The 20,201-nt window shown below is 40.7% G+C and overlaps 2 protein-coding genes across 2 annotated transcripts; one reads left to right on the forward strand and one right to left on the reverse strand.

Annotated features, from left to right (window-relative positions):
• Positions 1–1,316: 1,316 nt before the first annotated feature.
• LOC110960697 (uncharacterized) lies at positions 1,317–10,632 on the forward strand. Its single transcript, XM_022208052.2, has 6 exons — positions 1,317–1,374; positions 1,805–1,958; positions 3,437–3,597; positions 3,813–4,019; positions 4,143–4,324; positions 5,095–10,632. Exons 1-6 carry the CDS (start codon positions 1,317–1,319, stop codon positions 10,609–10,611), a joined length of 6,279 nt encoding a protein of 2,092 aa, XP_022063744.2. The 3' UTR covers positions 10,612–10,632.
• Positions 10,633–11,471: 839 nt separating this feature from the next.
• Positions 11,472–19,128, reverse strand: pks1 (polyketide synthase 1). The gene is made up of 4 exons (XM_022208051.2): positions 19,089–19,128; positions 18,809–19,012; positions 18,543–18,724; positions 11,472–17,441 (listed from the first exon to the last, which is right to left on the reverse strand). Exons 1-4 carry the CDS (start codon positions 19,126–19,128, stop codon positions 11,991–11,993), a joined length of 5,877 nt encoding a protein of 1,958 aa, XP_022063743.2. The 3' UTR covers positions 11,472–11,990.
• Between the last annotated feature and the right edge of the window lie 1,073 nt (positions 19,129–20,201).

A 20,201-nucleotide genomic window follows, 5' to 3' on the forward strand; every position in this document is an offset into this window, starting at 1 on the left:
TATTCATTTTTTGAAAATATTTACTTTTTTTTAGATTTTTAAATATTTATTTCTTGCCAAATCTGTGGATTTTTTAAAATAAAACTTTAAAGGGAAACTTTTAAGGAATTTTCTTCCTCAAGGTTTTGCAACTTTTTATAAATTAGGGAAATTTTTTGGCTGAATTTTGGGATTTTTTTCAGACAAGAAAACAATATTTTTTGGTGCCGTAAATGAACACAAAAGGAGGGTTAAGACACCTAAGCTTGACATCCTGGTAAAATAGAGCTTAAAATAAGTTTCCCCAGCTAATTTTAGGATCTCAATATTCTAAATATATCTTATTTCAAGAAATCTTACCAAGCCATTCTTCATTTTTTCTATTGGCAGACTTTTTTTTTTCACTTATTTTAAGGTAAAAGTTCTTTGAAATAAGTCTTTTTTATTGCTTTGAGAGAGGCTTTTTTTTTTCTAGTGTAGCTCCTAATTGTAGTATGGAGCAAGGAAAATTCTAAATGGTCACCAAAAGTTAAACAAATGTTGCTCTGTTTGCATTTTGTTTTTGAACAGCCAAGTTTAGGCATTAAAATAAAGTTTTAAACAGTGTCACACACTGGTGAATTTATTGTATCATACAGTAAAATAAAACCATTGTCCTAATATGAGGACATCATTTTCAACTAATCGCTGTTGCAGGGAATGAAACTACAGCTAAGTTCTTGATTGTGCCTCACAAAACTACTTATATTTCCTTTATTTAAAAACACAGTTTAAGCTTGAAAAGCTTCAATGAAACCAGACCCAGACTCACCCTGCTGTATGATGTACCAATTTGCGAATTGAACTTCAATCAATCCATTAAAAAAAATATTTTTAAAGACCAAAGTGCTTTCCAAAAGTATAATAAAATGAGACAATTTGGGTTGCTGTAAAACCATAGAACCCATAAAAAACACAAGACTACGAAAACCATAACGACCATAAAACAGTCATATGATTCGAAGGCACGTCTAAATAGGTCAGTTTTCAGTCTGGACTATAAAGCTGCAGGTCAGTTGTAACGCGATAAACTTGGTCTCGTGGTTTGCAAGGCACCATAAATGTGTGCAGTGAAGTCCTTCATCTCCATGTTCACATATACAATCAGTCATAAATGTTTAATCGAGAAAAGAAGTTGCTTAAAGAATCAACCCAGCAGTGATACCATCAGTGAGGGAAGCAGCTACAGGATGGATGTACGGATGCGGTGGTGCACGAATAAACTGGACTAATGACAGTTTAGAAATATCCTCTGCTCTGGTGTGATGTTGTCTGGAAGTGAAAGTGATGCAGTCATGATGGAAGAACCTGAGGACAGTATTGCCGTGGTGGGAATTGGATGCAATTTTCCAGGAGGTGAGCAGAACGTAGGAGCTTCAGTTTGTTTTCAGTGTTTAATTTTTCTTTTTTTTTCTTTTTTATTTTACTGATGAAGTTGCAATTCACAGTTTTTTTTATTTTTTATTTTGTGCAATGTATATAAAGAAAGGTAGTGGGAAAAATATCAATATGAGATCAGAAAATTCTAATACTGAACAATTCACAAGGTTTCAACAATGCGGATTTTTTCTGAACGTTTACAATTTAAATGGAGACATACAACCTGTGAGCAACTGCCAGGATTATTCAAGTGATACTATGGTAATTCCAAAGTAAATAACTGAAACAAATATAAATCTTCCATTTTACTTGGTTTAAATTGAGCCAATGTGGTCAAAATATTAAAGTAAGTAGTGACTTGGAGCTTTTAAGTCTTTTATGTAATAATCTGTATTTTTCCCAACAGGAGAAGGGCTTGACAGTTTCTGGAAGGTTCTGGTTGATGGAAGAAATTGTTCCATGCCAATTCCCAAAGAGAGATTTGACTTGCCCAGCTGGTACGACCCCGATGACACCAAACCAGGAAAATCCCGAACAGCCAAGGCTGCTCTCATTGATGGGTACGCTGTGCTTTAAACTTTATCACTGACAGGCCTGCTCATGTGGTTTGAATGAGAGTTCAAATGAAATATTCTATTTTTGTTTTATATTGACATCTATTTGGGGCAATGTATTGTGGGAACAAAATCATTCTTTTATACTTTTCAGTTGTCATATGTACACTAATGTCTACTTCAGTGACTTTTTCTAACAAGATTCCAGAAACCATTTCTTAAAAATTACCATCATTTTAAAGAACAACCCATTGCTAAAATCAGACCTGATCACTGCTGACCACCTCAGTCCTGGCTGTATAAAATGTACATGGATAAAAGTGTTGACTGAACCTTCTCTAAAGTGTCCAGTGATTGTCATGAATGCCAGCTGTGTTGCTACCTGGTGTTGGAGTCACTGATTGTGGATTAGAACCAGGTGTGGGAAGCACATACATAAACCCAGAAAGTGACACTTCTGATGAACGTGCTTCAGTGAAGTGTGGCTGAAATGTTAGTTTGAGGCCAAAGTCAGCAGCAATCTTTTCGTCAGTATTTGGTCTTTGAATCTGGCACATGGTCGCTAATGTGGCAAAAATAAGGCAACAATGAATGTGGGGAAAAAGCAGAAAGGATATGTAATGGAGGTGGTTTTAGAAGATTACAATGAAGAAGGGAGAAAACTGAGCTGTGAGTCAACTTTAAACTTTGGAGTTTGCTCAAACAAACCATGTGGAATCATGTAACATTTCAGTCCTTTCACATTCTTTGTGGTTTATCAGCATCAGACTGAGTATACTGATGTGTAGAGCACAGAAAATGTTCAACCACAGCAAACACAAAAGTTCACTTTAAACAAAAATGATACTAAAAATCCTCTGCAGACACGTTCAGACATATAAAAAAAACACTTTAGAGCACTTTGTTTCTGTGATAGAGAGTTTTCAATCAAAATGTTTGTGGTTAGAAATTCTTAAATTGACATCGACATTTCCTCCCAATTAAAAAAAAACTAAAATATTTGAATATAAAAGGCTTTTCTTTTGTATAGAGGAATCTGAGGTGCCCCCAGAATGGTTTTAGCCAACACCAAAGGAAAAGTGCCATCTTTTTTTAATTCCTTTTGATAATTGGGGTTTCTTTCACTAAAGAATATGTATTTTTGTTGATTTGTTATTTGTCAAATGGACAGAAATACCAGGAAATGCAAAGATTTCTGTCAAATATGGAGCCACAGAGCTGCTGCCTTTATGATATGTAGGACTTTGGTTTCCAGTCAGAAAAAAAACAAACCTGAATATAGTATTTTTCATGAGTATTTTAAGCACAACTGGAAAAGTATTCTAGCTCTAGACTCTGAATATTAATTTTTTTTACAAGTTAAAAGTCAAACCGTGAGAAGTAACCTCAAATAAAGCTCTTTTTTTAAAAAAAGAGAATGACTTCAACTTGCGATATATCGTCTTTTACTAAATGGAATCCTAAATGGTCTTTAATGTTTTCAGGTTCAACGAATTTGACCACAAGTTTTTTGGCATCAGTGACAGTGAAGTGGAACAAATGGATCCTCAGCAAAAACAGCTCCTTCAGTGTGTCTACAGGGCTTTAGAGAACGCTGGAACTCCTGTCGAGAAAGCCAGTGGGAGCCGGACAGGAGTGTTTTTTGGTAAGATGCTAAAAATGCGTGTCTGGTCAGTGGCGCTTAGCATTTTCTAGAAAAAACAGTGGTGGAATGACCCAAAATTAAACTTATCTTCTTGTCCTTGGGCCAGCTTTTTAAAAATATACAGCATTGAATAGCTTACCATACGTAACATTCATAACAAAACTGATCAAATCATATGGAAATTTCCTATATTTTCCCCGTCACTTGGATTACAGGCATTATGAACAGAGATTACGAAACAAACGCTGCACACGTGCACCCAAGTGTGATCAACCACTGGACCGGCACTGGGCTTGCCGTAAATATTGCAGCAAACAGAGTCTCCTACGTCTTCAACTTCACCGGACCCTCACTGACAATAGACTGTGCCTGCTCATCATCGCTTGTAGCTCTTCACCTTGCATGTCAGTCCATTAAACAAGGTCTGTAAAGCTTTCAAGTAACACTTCGAGGAACCACTAGAGTAACTGTGGAAAATCATTCCCTTGGCATCCAACTGAATATATTATTTTGTGAGATTATATACTCTGTTTTTATGTTTTTAGGTGATTGTGACATGGCTGTTTGTGGAGGGGTCAGCTGCATCATTGAGCCAAGAGTGTTTGTTGCCCTCAGTAAGGCCAAGATGATCTCACCTGATGGCACCAGCAAGCCGTTCTCCAGCAGAGCAGATGGTTACGGTCGAGGGGAAGGCTGTGGGGTGGTTCTCCTGAAGCCACTGAAGAAGGTCAGAATACATTTCTGATGTCCTATTTTCTCTCATTTGGAAATAAGCAACACATTTTAGACATCTAATTAGCACCAATAATGAGTTTTCACTGCATTGTAATGCATGACTGCAAAAATACTGCCAAATTCTAGTAATATTCTGCAACGTTTCCAAATGATATAAAAAGAAATCTGTAAAATCTGATGTCTTGTAGCTGAAAACAAGGATGACCTTTAACAGCAACATTATCAGGAAATTGTTATAAAAAAAGGACAACAGAAACCAGACAAAACTGTCCCAAAAGAACAAAAGAGATAAACAAAATGTCACAAATGAGATATTGAGACACACAAAATAATGCAAATGAGACATCAAATGATATATGTGAGAAGGAACATGACAAAGACAAGACAGACGCAACACAAAACTTTCCCATTGAGACATGAAACAACAGAAAGACACAAAAGAAAAGTGAGACATAAATGACACAAAGGAACACACAACACAAACACACAAAGCAACAAAAAGCAACACACAAAACAACAGAAGGAAGACGATACTGTCCCAAAGAGAAGCAGAAGAACATAAACCAGACACAAAACTAAACACAAAAGAGCATAGAAATAACTAGATACAAAACTACAATTAATTTGGAAACACAATCCAGGAAACCACAGCTGCCATTATAAACTTTATAGGGAAATTTGTTACAGCATGCCGTTACTCCGTTAATGGAACATACTCCTGTTGTTGCTTACCTTTAGCTCCACCATTGTGCTGCTTTACAGGCTCTTCAAGACCACGACCCCATCTGGGGTATCATCAGCAAAACTGCAGTCAACCAAGATGGACGCTCTGTCACTCCCATCACCAAACCGTCCATGACACAACAAGAAGAGCTGCTGCGAAGAATCTACACAGAGTCTGACATCGTAAATGTCCAGTACATAGAGACTCATGGGACTGGAACTCCAGTTGGAGACCCAACAGAGGCAGGAAGCATCTCCAACGTCATCGCTAAAGCCAGACCTCCTGGTTCTGAGACGCTGCTGATTGGATCTGTGAAGGGTAACATCGGACACACAGAATCTGCAGCAGGAGTCGCCGGACTCATTAAGGTTCTACTTATGATGAAGCATGAGACTATTGTCCCATCAGTTTTCTACTCCGATGAAACATCCATTGTAAACCCAGAAGCCCTGAACATTAAAATTTCCCAAAAAAACGAAAAGTGGGACACCTGCGGTGCAAGAATTGCAGGGGTGAGTAACTTTGGCTTTGGGGGGACAAATGCACATGCTATTGTCAAACAGCACATGCAGCCATGTGCTGAGAAAAAGAATGAAAAGAGGCAAGTAAAATATTTTGTCTTGTCTGCACATTCACAGAAATCTCTTAAAATGATAATGGAAGACACTATTAAACAGCTACAGGCAGATAACAAAGTTGATCTAGACTCTCTGTTGTACACATCAGCTTGCAGAAGAAGCCACCAAAAACATAGATACAGAAAGGCCATTGTGGTATCATCTGTGGTCGACCTCAAAGAGGAGCTAAGTGCCACTGTTGGCAAAAAAATCAACCCAGCCTATTCAGATCCAAGGTTAGTGTTTGTGTTCTGTGGAAATGGTGTCACATATCATGGCATGTGTAAGCAGCTACTAAAACGAGAGCCTGTATTCAGAGAAAAGACCAAAGAGATTGCACATCTTTTCCAAAGTCTGTGCACTCTGGACATCCTGGACACACTGGAGAGTGACACTGAGAGCAGTGACTTCAACAACCCAAATGTTGTCCAACCACTCCTCTTTGCGATCCAGGTTGGGATTGCAACCCTACTCAGGCACTGGGGGGTCAAGCCCGATGCCATTCTCGGACACTCTGTTGGTGAAGTTGCAGCTGCTCATTGCTCAGGCCTCCTGTCTCTGGAGGATGCAGTGAAAGTCATATATTTCCGTAGCATTTTCCAGAGTAAAGTCACAGGTGGTAAGATGCTTGTGATCAGCAACATGGCTGTATCAGAAGTAACATCTCTTCTCCCTTGTTACTCTGGTAGAGTTTGCCTTGCTGCTTTCAACAGCCCGCAGTCCTGCACCCTCTCAGGTGACGCAGATGCAATCGAGCGCCTCCGAGAGGCGCTAAGCAACTCAGCTAACAATGAAAACCTATTCGTCCGTGTCCTGGATGTCCCTGTTGCTTACCACAGCTATATGATGGACCCAATTTTGCTAGAAATCAAAGGTGTACTTGGCACCTTTCAGTTGAAAGATCTTGAAGCAGAGTTGTTCTCCACGGTGACAGGCAAGGAAGCCCAGCAGGGAGATTTCAGCACAGGTGAATACTGGGCTAGAAACATTCGTGAGCCAGTTGCTTTTGAGCAGGCGGTGAGATCAGCAGCTAAGGGGAAGAAAAACATAGTCTGTGTAGAGATCGGGCCAAGAAGGACTCTGCAGAGAAACATCATGGAAACTCTGGGGAATGACACCGCTGTTCTTGCCTCGGTGCAGCCAGAAAAAGATCATGAATCAGTCACATCTGTTGTTTCGAAACTGTTCGAACTGGGTATTCAGGTAGATTGGGACACCCTCTACAGAGGTTATGAGACAGTGCCACTGCCTTTCCCAAAATACCACTTTGATTGCTCAAACAGAGACGTTATCATCGCAGCAGCACAGAAGAACACAACAAGTAATCACCCTATTCTCTGTCAGACAGGAGGTGAGAGGGATATTTTCAGCTGTGATCTTTTTTCTGACTCTTCTTTCTACTTGAAGGAGCACAAGCACAACGATATACCCATCATTCCTGGTGCCTTCTATGCTGAGTTGGGTTTAGCTGCGTTCATGGCCACTGTCAGACCAAAAGTACCCATCAACACACTACAGCTCAGTGTCAGTTTCCACAGTCCATTTGTTTTGACCCAGAACTCACCTGAAATGAAGGTGCAACTGGAACAAAAGGGGAAAGAGACTAGGTTCAGTATACTCTCCCCATCTGCAGTGTATGCGTCAGGCACAGTCGTTTTAAATAGGAGACCCATTGAAGAGCATTGCATTTCGCTGAGCTCCATTTACAAACGATGCACATCTGTGTTGAGTTGTCAGGAGTTGTATGGGCATCTCACTAGAGGAGGGTTCCAGTATGGAGATGTCTTCCAGAACAAAGGGGACGTGCACTATGGAGAAGATCTACAGGAGGCAGTTGCAGCTGTAGCGGTTCCAGAAAACATCTGGCCTCACTTGCATGACTATTACATCCATCCTGTAGTTTTGGATTATCTGATGCAACTTCTTCCTGTCACAGTGGATCACTTTTCCGGTGGTAGGCCAGGATTTCCTGCCAAAATAGGAAGCCTGACAGTTTTTGAACCCTTGCAGAATGAGATGATCATGTATCTGAGAGGAACTGATGTGGGAGTTGATCATTTTGAGGTTTGTGGTTGCTTTGCAGATATGGAAGGAAGAGTGTTGGTCGAGGTTAAGAATGTGATTTTCAAGTACCTTGGCAGTCAATCTCATGTGGTTGACGAATACTTCTACCATAACGCCTTCAGCGTCATCCCCCAAGGTTTCTCTCCTGCTCCTTCTCCTCCCAAGGCTTTGGTCTTCTGTGATCACATGGGAATCTCTGAAGGTCTGAAACAACATTTGGACTCAAAGTCTAAATATGTTTCCTTCACATATGCAAAAGATATCTTGAGCAGTGGGTTTCCTTCTCTCTTGGCAAATCTCAATATCACAGATCTTGAGAAAAACTTTGATGAGGTTTTGTTTTTGTGGTGCAAAGAAAACCTTACAACTCTGGCAGCCGACGTCATTCTGCAAAATCTGTTGAGTTGCTGTGAAATCTTTCGGCAAATAGTCCTTGAGCTGAAGCGAATTCGCTTCCCAAACTCAGTTAGAGCAGTAACGTACTGCTCATCTGACATCACTGTCGATCATATAAGTCCAGGTTTCGCTCTTGCTGGTATGATCAGAGCATGTGCTGCAGAGATACCAGATCTTTCTTTTCAGCTGACTGATATCAGCAGCACCTCTGATAAGGACATCGAAGCTCTGTCTGAGGTGCTAAGATCATATCCTTGCAACAAGTACTCAGAGCTGGTGGTCAAAGATGGACTCATTTGGAAACCTTCCGTAGTCCGTACCCCACCAGAAACCACTCACAGTTCAGAGAGCAGTTACACTTCTAAACTGACCGAACCTTGCATCTTTCAAACAGCTGATGCACATAAGATAACTCAACTGAGTGCCGTTCCTTTTGACGAGGACGTTGAACCAATCGGTGATGCATCAGTTGAAATCCGCCCCAGTAAGATATGCGTTCATTCATCCGATTACTTTCCTGTCAGTGCTTCACATCTGGAACACGGCCAGACACTGTACTGGAACAAACACTCCCATCAGAAGCACAAGCTGCTCGCTCTAGACTTCAGTGGCACAATTACAGCAGTTGGAAAAAATGTGAGGAAATTGAAAGTGGGAGATCTTGTTGCTTCCTGTTATCCCGTGGTGGCAGCTAGTAAGGTCAGAGTTCCAGAAGATGCGTGCTACAGCACTAGAAGGTTCTCTTTCCTCCAAAAAACACCATGCGTTTCCTACTTTGTGCTAGCGTGGGAGATCTTGCATCGAGCCTTGCCCAGAGCCAAACAAAATTTACAAATCATCTCTTCTGTGCCTGATTCTGCCCTGGTAAAAGTCTTGACACTCGCCTCTGTGAAATCAGGTTGGACTGTGAAAGTTGGCTCATCTGCAGATGTCAATCAGATGGATGCATATGTCATCCTGCCTCCATTTGATGAATCTCTGATTGCTAAAATTTGCAGCTTTTCAGGCACCCAATGTGTTGTAATCGTATGCAAAGCCCAGATGCATGATTTGCTAACTCACAAAGTCTTCCAAAGTGTAAAGGAAACTGTTCACGTGCAGATGATTCAGATGCCTGTCATTTTGCAAAAGGGATCTCTGAGAGCACACAGGCCACACATTTATCACTGGCTGAAGTCCCTGAACTTGAGCGGGAAAAGTGTCATTGCTAGCTTTACCTTTCAGAGTGTGAGCGCTGAAACCAAGAACCTGAATTCAGAGGAATCATACTTCAACTCAAAGGAACTGGCTGTGGTGGCTCTGGATAAAGATGTTAGCGCTACGCTGTCTGACATTCCACTGCTGCCCACAAAGAAAGCGCTTTTTCGAAAGAGAGCTGTGTACATCGTGACAGGAGGTCTTTCTGGTCTGGGCTTTCAAACCGTCAAGTTCATCTCCCAAAGAGGTGGCAAGTACATTGTCATCCTATCAAGGAGCAAACCCAAACCAGAAGTGCAGGAAGAAATCCACAATATAGAGAAGCATTATGGAAACAGCATCACCAGCATGGAGTGTGACATATCTGTCTCTGAGCATGTGCAGAACGCTATCAGTGTCATTGGCCAGAAATTCCCCTGTTGTCCAATCAGAGGAGTGTTTCACAGTGCAGTTGTGTTGCATGATGGGCTGATTGAGGCGCTCAACAGATCTCTGTATGAGAAGGTTTTCAGACCCAAAATAAATGGTGTACTGAATCTGCACCATGCAACACAGCACTGTCCGTTGGATTATTTTGTGTGTTATTCTTCCATCTCGGCTTTCCTGGGAAATGCATCGCAAACAAACTACGCAGCAGCCAACACATTCCTCGACATGTTCTGTCAGTACAGGCGCAAACTCGGGCTGCCTGGACAGTCCATCAACTGGGGAGCTCTGAATCTCGGTCTTCTCTTGAACAAAGAACATCTCCAGCGGTTTCTGGAGGCAAAGGGGATGAAGGTGTTAGAAGTGGCAGAGATTCACAAAAGCTTGGAGCAATGTCTTGTGCTCAACCGACCCCAACAAGCTGTTTGCAGATTTAATTTTAGAAACATCAGATACAACATCCTCTCTCAGAATGCATCCTTGACCACGCGTCTCTACGACCTAGTTGAGGAGGCCTTCCACAAATCTAAAGATACAGATTTTCAAACTGAACAGACTGACTCTGTCTCACCAAAAGACTATGTTAGGTCCCTGCTTTGTGACACCATTGGCATAGATCAGAGTGAGCTAAAGGATGAATCACGTCTTCCATCTTTAGGCATTGACTCCATGCAGGCCATGACTCTGCAGAATCTGATCTTTCAACAGAGAGGTGTGAATGTGCCTTTAGTGAAACTGTTGGATCCCAATGCCACAGTAATAGCAGTGGTAGCTGTACTGAGTGAGGGAGCTGAGGATGAAACCCAAGAGCCTCTTCCAGTGAAAGACACTGAGAATGTTTCCACCAGATTGTAAAAACTTCACATGCAAATTTACTTGGAGAACTGATCATCAGAGCATTATGTACATAACGTAATAGTTGCTTAGTTGAAAACTTTGCCATAGTAGTCAATAGAAAACTTTCGATGACTGATGGATAATGGGAGAATTCATGCGTTAATTCATGTTAATAATCTCCTTTGTATTCTTTGTTGTTGTGCAAATCTTCAATTCTACTGTTTTGTTTCTCTTTTGCATTGCAGTTTTAACCATATATGATTATGAATGGATGTTTTGTCTCAGTTTAACTCATTTTGCTGATTGGTTTGTTCATGATGAAAACTTTAAAGCATTGCAATTAAACACACAATAACTTGATGACTGGTTAAATAATTTTGTAAAATTCAAAACCTTCCTTTGTATCTTTTTGTTACATTTCAATAAATGCTTTGTTATCAGGCATTTTGCTGTTTGAACCATTCATTTATCACATCATGTGGACAAAGACATTGTTCTCCTGGTGGATATTTAAGTCACATGGATTTGTTGTAAATTTAACAAATAAACCAAACAAAACAAATGTTGTGAAGAAAATGAGGACAGAAATCTGTTATGTGTTTACAGTCATGTTTTCCTTCTAAAACAGTTAAATTACAACTTCACAAAAAAAATCACAATTACAGAAAATCTGTTCTCTTATAAAATCAGTTTTGCTATGTTCCTATTTTTGCCACACAGATATTGAAACTGTTTATGACAGAAACTTTTTATTGTCATTGTTGATTAAAAATGTGCTCACATGTGGTTGTAACTTTTCTAATGTCTTTGTTGTTAATGTTTTTTTTCACTATGACACAATAAATCAAGCTGACAATCGATGGTTTATTTGCAAAAATTCTTTCATGCACGTTACAAAAACACATAAGCAGTCATTTCAGTATCATCAGTTGTTTACTGTCTAAAATTTCTGACACTTCAAACTTAAATATTACAACCAAATGAGCAAACATTATAGTACACATACTCCCAATTTCACATATTCAGTAAAACTCAAAACATTTTAGTTCATTTTAATTTTGAATTCTGTTATGTACATAAAGGGTAAAAAGCAGACTTTAACCAATGTTACACTAACCCATCAAAAAATGCATGACAGCAATGAAGCTCTGTGATAAAGAGACACAAGCTATATTATGGTTAGGCTACACTACCAACATTTGCTTATAAAGATAACATAAAATTGATTAAATTATGAGCTGTTCTGCAAGAGCATATAAGATCAAACACATTTTCATGTGAATGTACAGATGTCCTAATTGGATTCCTAACATGCAGAAAATGTAAGTTCTGTACTGCACTTGTACAGTGACCTTGTCTGCAAAATAAATATACACATTAAAATAGATGTTATGAAATTATTCACTGTTCAATACAACACTCACCAAACTGGCGAGTGTACTGTTGGGGTCCAGTATAATAACCAGAGGTACATTAACACCCGTTTCCTGGAAAATCTTGTTCTGCAGAGTCATGGCCAACATTGAGTCAATCCCCAATGCAACCAGAGAGTAGTCATCGTCCAGTTCGTCTACACTTACATTGGTTATATCACTGACAATCTCCTTCACACTTCCATGTGTGGAAGACAAAAGCTCAACTTTTGGTTCACTGTGTATTTCATCTTTCAGCTCCATTTCCACTAAAGCTGACAGTCGCTCTCTGAGAGACGCATTTTGTGAGAGAACATGAATCTGGAGGTTTTTGAAATTGAATTTACATATTACTTGTTGGGGTCTGTTCATCAGAAGACACTTTTTGAGTGTGTCATGAACTTCATACACATCCATTGTCATCAAGCCTTTTGCCTCCAAGAACTTTTGGAAGTGGTCTTTGTTGAGCAGCAGACCGAGGTTCAGAGGACCCCAGTTGATGGACTGTCCTGCAAGACCGAGGTTTCTCCGATAATGACAGAACGTGTCAAGGAAGGAATTGGCTGCTGCGTAGTTACACTGTGAGGCATTGCCTATGAATGATGAAATGGAAGAATAGCACACGAAGAAGTCAAGTTTGTTGTGAAGTGTTGCAAAGTGTAGATTTAGAGCACCGCTGACTTTGGGTTGCAGCACTTTTCTCAAGAGTGACTCATCAAGGGATTCAATCAGTGTGTCGTGCAACACTGCAGCACTGTGAAACACTCCTTTGATGGGGCAAGAAGGGAATCTTTGGCCAATTTTTGAGATCGCATTCACCACCTGCATCGACACAGAAATGTCACACTGGATATTTATGATAGTGACCTCGTATCTTTTCTGGAGGAGATCCATTTCAAATTGTATTTTATCAGACAGAATGCGTCTTGACAGTGTCGCAATACAACCTCCACCATTATCAGCGATGAATTTAACCGTCTCGAGCCCCAAACCAGAGAGCCCTCCGGTTACAATATAGACACAGCCTTCTTTAAAGAGTTGTGGAGGTCTTGCAAGCAAAGGAACATCAGATACTGGCCGATCAAATTCTCCATGGTCTAAAACAACTTGTCGCACTGTGTTTCTGGCGAAATATGACTCTGTATCAGACTGAGACTCTTTTGGTTGATAAAGCTCTCTCCTTAGAGGTAATGATTCTGTCTCGAAGCCTAACGACACAAGCCAGCTGAAGATGTTCCTGTTTTGTGCATGTAGATGAGCTCTCTGCAGAACATTAGCCACATCAAGCTTATGTACATGAACGTGTTTACTCTTCAATGCAAACATGCTAGCTGTGACTAAAGGTGACATGTCACTGCTGCACACAAAAATAATGTGTTTCTCAAGGCCCATGCTGTCATAAATCCCCTGCCAAGAGGTATCATATGGTGGCAGTAAGACAAATGCATCAAAATGTGAAGTTTCCCTCTTGAAATGTGACCGAGAGGAAACATTCCAGCCTGACCTGGTTGCTGTAAGAGCCAAAACCTTCATCAGAGCAGAGGCAGAGTTTGAGGAGATAATAGCCAACTTTCTGTGCTGTTGTTTCACTTGAGACAGCATTCGCTGCAGGATCTCCCATGCCAGTATGAAGAAAGACACGCAAGGAGTCTCCCCCAGAAAGGGAAGTCTCTTTGTGTTGTAGCACACTGCTTCAGGAATTGCAATCTTTGCAGAGGCAGGAACTGGATAGCATGAAGCTATATGGTCTCCCACTCTTAGATTAGCAACATCTTTCCCTACAGCTGTGACAATGCCGCTAAAATCTATAGCTAGTAGCTTGTGATTGTGTGAAGCATGCTTGTTCCAGTACATCGTCTTGCCGAAATTCAAATGCGAAGTGCTGACAGGGAAGTAATCTGATGAATGCACACATACATTGGTTAGCTGAATTACAACTGACTTCTCCTGGACAGGTTTTTGATCAATGTTAGCAGGGAGGGCTGACAAGTTTACCATTCTGTATGGATCAGCTGTCTGTAGGACTAAGTCTCTCGGACAAACAGAATGCAGATCACCTTCACTTAAAGCCTTTTCCTTCATTGGGGTGCGTAGTATTGTTGTCGCTGCAGCCTGCCCTTTACTGATCCTCACCTCTTGTTGCTTGCTGGTGGCAATTACACAAGCCAGCAATTGAATGTCTTCATTAGTCACAGAAGCAAGGTCAATCAGCTGGAACGAAAGACCTGCCATCTCTGCTGCACAAGCCCTCGTCATACCAGAAAGCACAAAACCAGGACTGACATGATCCGCCGTCATTTCTGTTGATCTGTAAGTTATGACGCGGATAGCGCAGGTACTTTTGCTGTCTTTCACGGCTAAAACAATCTGCCGAAATATCTCACAGCAATTCACCAAGGAGTCCAGCATCTTCTCGGATGTCAAGTGACTGATGTCCTCAACACCCCAAAGAAAGAGAACATTGTCCAAATCTGCAGTGGTGTTAAGCAAGCAGAAGACTAAGTTTCGAACTTGTTCTTTGCTTTCCACAATGACTGACTTTGGACTCATGTATGGCCGAAGTCTTTTCGCAATGCAGAGTTTATCCTCAAAAACAATTGCTTTGATTTTGCAATTTTCCAAGTTTCTCTCATTAGAGATTGCAACTATTTCATTGTGGAAGAACAGCGACTGAGGAGCACTTGAGCATCTGCCCAAAAATGAAATTCTCACCCCTTTAAGTTCCACCAACACATTCCCCTCTGTGGTGGAAAAGCAACCACACACATCAAGAAAGTCTGAAGTCTCTTGAGTTGCCTGTAAGTACAAGACCATCTCCTCCTGCAGTGGTCCTGATATAGCTATACTTGCAATACCTGAAGGGAATCCCTGCTTGGCTGTTAGTTGTCCCATTGCAACCACAGCACTCATCTGCAGAAAATAGTCCAGCAGGACAGGGTGAATGAAATAGTCATGAAGATGTTTCAAAACTTCACTAGGGACTTGAATTATTGTCAGAGCTTCCTTGAATTCATTCCCAAAATGCACATCATTTAGCCGTCTGAAAACAGGACCATACTCAAATCCTGCTTGAGAAAGAGTTGAATAAACCTCCTTCCTCGTCAAAACCAGTTTGCACCTTTGGGAGATCACGTCAAGACAAATGCTTGATTCATCCAACAAAGGCTGGCTATCTGCACACCTGTATGTCCCAGAGGCATGTGTTGCAGCAGAAGACTGTATCTTAAATACGTTCTCTGCATGTTCCAGTGTCACCTTCAACTGTTGATGGCATGAGCTGAGTGTCAACACGCTCTCAAATCTAACACTGAGATGGAGCAGTGAAACGGGATGCTTTGGCCTCAGGCTTGCCATCACTGCAGCGTAAGCTAATTCCACAAAAAACGTACCTGGCACAATGGGAATGCTGTTGCTTTTGTGCTCCCAAAGATACGGTGCAGTCTCTACTGAGAGGTTGCACACGAACTCTTTGCTATCTTGCTTTATTTGGGATATGAGCACATGACGAGAAAAAACAGAGGTTTCGTCACCTTTTCTCAAAGCTTCAAAATTCAGCTCTTTCTTTGTGTTGTCAAACTGATAGACCGGAAGAGCTGTGGGCAATGTCTTGTAGCATTTGTAGACTTGATGCCAGTCTACATTAATGCCAAGTTCAAACAGTTTTGCCACTGTTAAGAGGATGGTATTGCAATCCTTCTCTGGGTGGACAGAGGAAAGAACTATGGTGTCATTTCCTAAAGTCTCAAATATGTTCCTTTGGAGAGCTCTACGAGGTCCAATCTCCACAAAGACTGCATTACTCTTGGACTGTTTGTCTTTGACGACAACATAAAGCGCTTTTTCAAATAAAACTGGCTCTCGGATGTTCTTTGCCCAGTATGTGCCAGTGCAGAAATCCCCATCTGAACATCTTTCTCCGGTCACTGTAGAATAAAGGTTGCACTCCATGCTGTTGGCATCCAAAAGGTTTATGCTTCTCTTAATGTCATCTAGTACTGGATCCATCACGTGACTATGGTATGCTGCTGGGACATCCAAGACATGGAGGAAGACATTTCTACCTATGAACATGATCTTCAACCTCTCATGGAGGATGTCAATGGAATCTGCATCTCCTGACAGAGTGCAGGACTGAGGGCTGTTGAAAGCAGCTATGCAAGCTTTTCCAAAGAAATCTGGAAGAATTTTTGCCACCTCATCTACAGCCACATTGCCGACCACAAGCATTTTCCCTCCTGTGACTTTGCTCTGGAGAGAACTACGGTGGTACAACACTTTCACTGCATCCTCAAGAGACAAGAGGCCTGAGCAGTGAGCGGCCGCAACCTCGCCAACAGAGTGACCGAGCATGGCGTCAGGTTTTACACCCCAGTGCTTCAGGAGAGTGGCAATGCTGATCTGGATGGCAAATAGAAGAGGCTGGATGACAGTTGATGAGCTAAAATCATCATGATCATGCTCACCACTGAGCCATTTGCTGATGTTGATGGTTTTATAAGTCTGGAAGAGATCCTCTACTTCTTTGACCTTATCTCTAAAAACAGGAACCTCTCTCATGAGCTGTTTGCACATCCCTCTATAGGCAACCCCGTTTCCACAAAACACAAAGACCACCTGGCTGTCTGACTGTATTGATTCAATCTTTGTTCTCAGTGCAGATGTCAGCTGGTGCTCTAAATCTGAGATTGAGTATGTCAGGAGGGCCATCCTATATTTGTGTTTGTAATGACTCCGTCCACATGCTGAGGTGTATGAAAGTGCCTGTAGGTCAACTGTTTGATTGCTGCAAAGTCTTTGGTGGGTGTCAGTGATGGTCCTGATCAGTGATTTCTCAGAAGCTGCAGACAGAACAAAGAGTTTTGGACAACCTTTGGGCTTCTGTGTGGAAACTGCAGTGTGATTATGCTCTCTTAAAATCACATGTGCATTCGTGCCCCCAAACCCAAAGCTGTTGATCCCAGCTACCCTTCCTAGAGGACTTTTTGTCTCCCATCTGTCAGCTTTAGTCGGAATATTTAGATTCAGAGCTTTTATGTCTACACTGGCACTGTCTTCAGAGTAGAACAGTGAGGGAACAATAGTCTCATGCTTCATCATTAACAAAACCTTTATGAGTCCAGCGACTCCAGCTGCAGATTCTGTGTGTCCGATGTTACCTTTCACAGAACCAATCCAGAGAGTCTCTGAGCCCGAAGGTCTGGCTTTAGCGATGATGTTGGAGATGCTTCCTGCCTCTGTTGGGTCTCCAGCTGGAGTTCCAGTCCCATGAGCCTCTATGTACTGGACATTTGCAATGTCAGACTCTGAGTAGATTCTTTGCAGCAGCTGCTCTTGTTGAACCATGGAGGGTTTGGTGATTGGGGAGACAGAGCGTCCATCTTGGTTGACTGCACTTTTGCTGATGATACCCCATATTTTGTTGCAGTCCTTTAGGGCCTTTGTATAGAAAGTCACACTATTAGGAGAATAGCTAGTATCTCAACTGTATACAAGTATTTGACACTAGATGGCTGGGAAATAAACACAATTACTTCTACTAAAGTAAAAGTATTGATACCACAGTTTAAAAACACGACAGAAAAGAAAGTCCTACATGAAAATTGTTACTTAAGTAAAGATATGTAACTATAATCAGGACAATGAACTTATAGTAATGACATAAAAATAACAAATGCATGAAAATGTCCATCTGTGACTCTAAGACTATTATATTGTTCCTGTTGCTGTCACACTTGACAACCAGCACTGCCTCCTGTAGACCACACATAGAAAATGTCATCACAATTACCCAGAGCCCACAGTAACACAGTCACCTTGTCTAAAACACAGTCCAAACTTCAAAACTATTAAAAAATACACTGCAAATATTGAAATATTTTCAGAATGAAAAGCAGAAACTTCAGTCAGAAGTTGATACTTAAAATGTTGTCATGTGAAAAATTACTTAAATAATTAGCAAAACAATTTTGTATTCATTAATTACCTATGCTTTTAGTATGGCTTTTATTTGATTTATTCTTTTATTTATATTTATTCTTTATTATTGTTGTTGTGGTATTAAAAATATTTTATTTGTCTATTTATTTATACGTTAAACATATTTTGTCTTCTATCACTTAATTTTTAAAGGTTATTTTGAATTTCGCCTTCCATTCCATGTTTCCTGATTGCATTTATTTATGATAATATGCCATTTTTATTCATTTTTGCCTGTTTATCTGTTGAACTTTGTGTTGCATTCTATTTCTATGAACCGTGCTACACACACAAAAAAAAGCTGATTGAAAATTTGAATAATTAACTAATCAGCTATACTCGTGTAAACTGCTGGGTTAACTAATTAACAACAAAACTTATTTTAGTGGCTCTTCATATGTTCTGTATGCAAAAATCTTAGTTTGTAAAGTAATTAAAGTTCTCAGATATGCATAGTGAAGTAAAAAGTGCAATGCACCCCTCTGAAATGTACTGACGATGCAGTGGAAAGTTTCAAGTACCTCAGATTTATGCATTCACGGATCGTTATCATCCACTTACATTTTTCAGAGGTCTCAGCAGCACCACACCACAGCCCTCTCCTCTACCATAACCATCTGCTCTGCTTGAAAAAGGTTTGCTGGATCCTTCAGGTGAAATCATCTTTGCCTTGCTGAGAGCAACAAACATCCTCGGCTCTATAATACAGTTGACGCCGCCACATAGTGCCATCTCACAGTCTCCTAGTGGAAAGAGAAGCAACAGAATAAGAAAATTTCATACATCATGCAATAATTAACTTTCTATAGGGCAAATGGGACTAGTACCTTGCTTTATAGCCTGGCAGGCTACATGTAGAGCCACCAAAGATGAGGAACAAGCACTGTCGATGGCGAAAGATGGGCCGGTAAGATTGAAAGTGAAGGAAATTCTGTTGGCAGCAACACTCATGGCCGTCCCAGTGCCGTTGTAGTGGGTTATCGTGTTTGGGTTGTTGTTACTGAGCATCTCGTAATCCCTGTTCATCAGACCTGCAACACCACAATCAAATTTCGTAAAACATGATATTATGCTGGGGGTTTAAGAGGTCACAAATGAAAGGAGTACCTATGTAGACGCCAGTTCTGCTTCCACTGATGCTTTCCATGGCAATTCCTGCATCTTCTAACGCCCTGTATGTGCACTGCAGGAGGAGTTTCTGCTGAGGGTCCATAGACTCAGCTTCCACTTCAGGAATCCCGAAAAACTTGGAATCAAACTCATTAAAGCTAGAAAAAAAACAGAGATCCACTATAGTTGAAACACCCACAAAGAGAAGAAAATTACACTAAATCCGCCAAATGCCTACCCTTCTATTAGAGCTGCTTTGGTTGTTTGTGTCTTTCCAGGTTTGCTATCATTGGCATCATACCAAAAAGTGGTGTCAAACCTCTCAGCTGGGATGTTTACCACACAGTTCTTCCCCTCCAGGAGAACCCTCCAGAAATTCTCCAACCCCTCACCTAAAATAAAACAAACCACAATGACTCAATTTAAATTTAGACAACCTTTTTGCAAAAGTGTCCAAATCAAGCACCATACCTCCAGGAAAATTGCATCCAATCCCAATAACAGCTACGTCCTCCTCTGCGTTCTCCATCATTCCTTTGAAGTGATGATGAAGCTGCTTTTGCTGTTTCATTCCAAGATAAAATGTGAAATTTTCAGCCTCTCCATAGTGGAGCTTAAAGCACTGGCTGCTCTCTTTGGTCTGAACAAGTCTCGACTCTTTATAAACACTGTCAGATCACAGAACTGAGACAACAGAACAATGTCTTAGCTTGTTACATCTCAGCTGGAACTAAATGCACTAATTGCAGGTTAAGATCATTCAAGGAGTGCAGTAAATAACCCTCTGTTGCTGTTTGTAGACTGGCAAAAACATATACTACTTGTGAATTGTGCCTGTATCTCAAAGATGGTCCTAGACAAAGCATAATTAGTGGGCTTGATTTCATTAATGTGGCATTTAATGTAGTAAAGAACAACTTCAGAAAGCAAAATAATGAATTAGTGTCTCCTGACAGCTTCTGACAACATTATTAAAGTTGACATTGATCATTTTAATGTATTTAAGAGAATACCAAATGCATAAAATGTCAGTAATAATTCCTTTTCAGTGTTTTTCAGCTCATTGCTTTGGTTTCACTTGTTAGTTTTTGACATAGGTTATATTGCATT

This window comes from Acanthochromis polyacanthus, chromosome 20 (assembly GCF_021347895.1).
Source record: "Acanthochromis polyacanthus isolate Apoly-LR-REF ecotype Palm Island chromosome 20, KAUST_Apoly_ChrSc, whole genome shotgun sequence".
NCBI classification, from domain to species: Eukaryota; Metazoa; Chordata; class Actinopteri; family Pomacentridae; genus Acanthochromis; species Acanthochromis polyacanthus.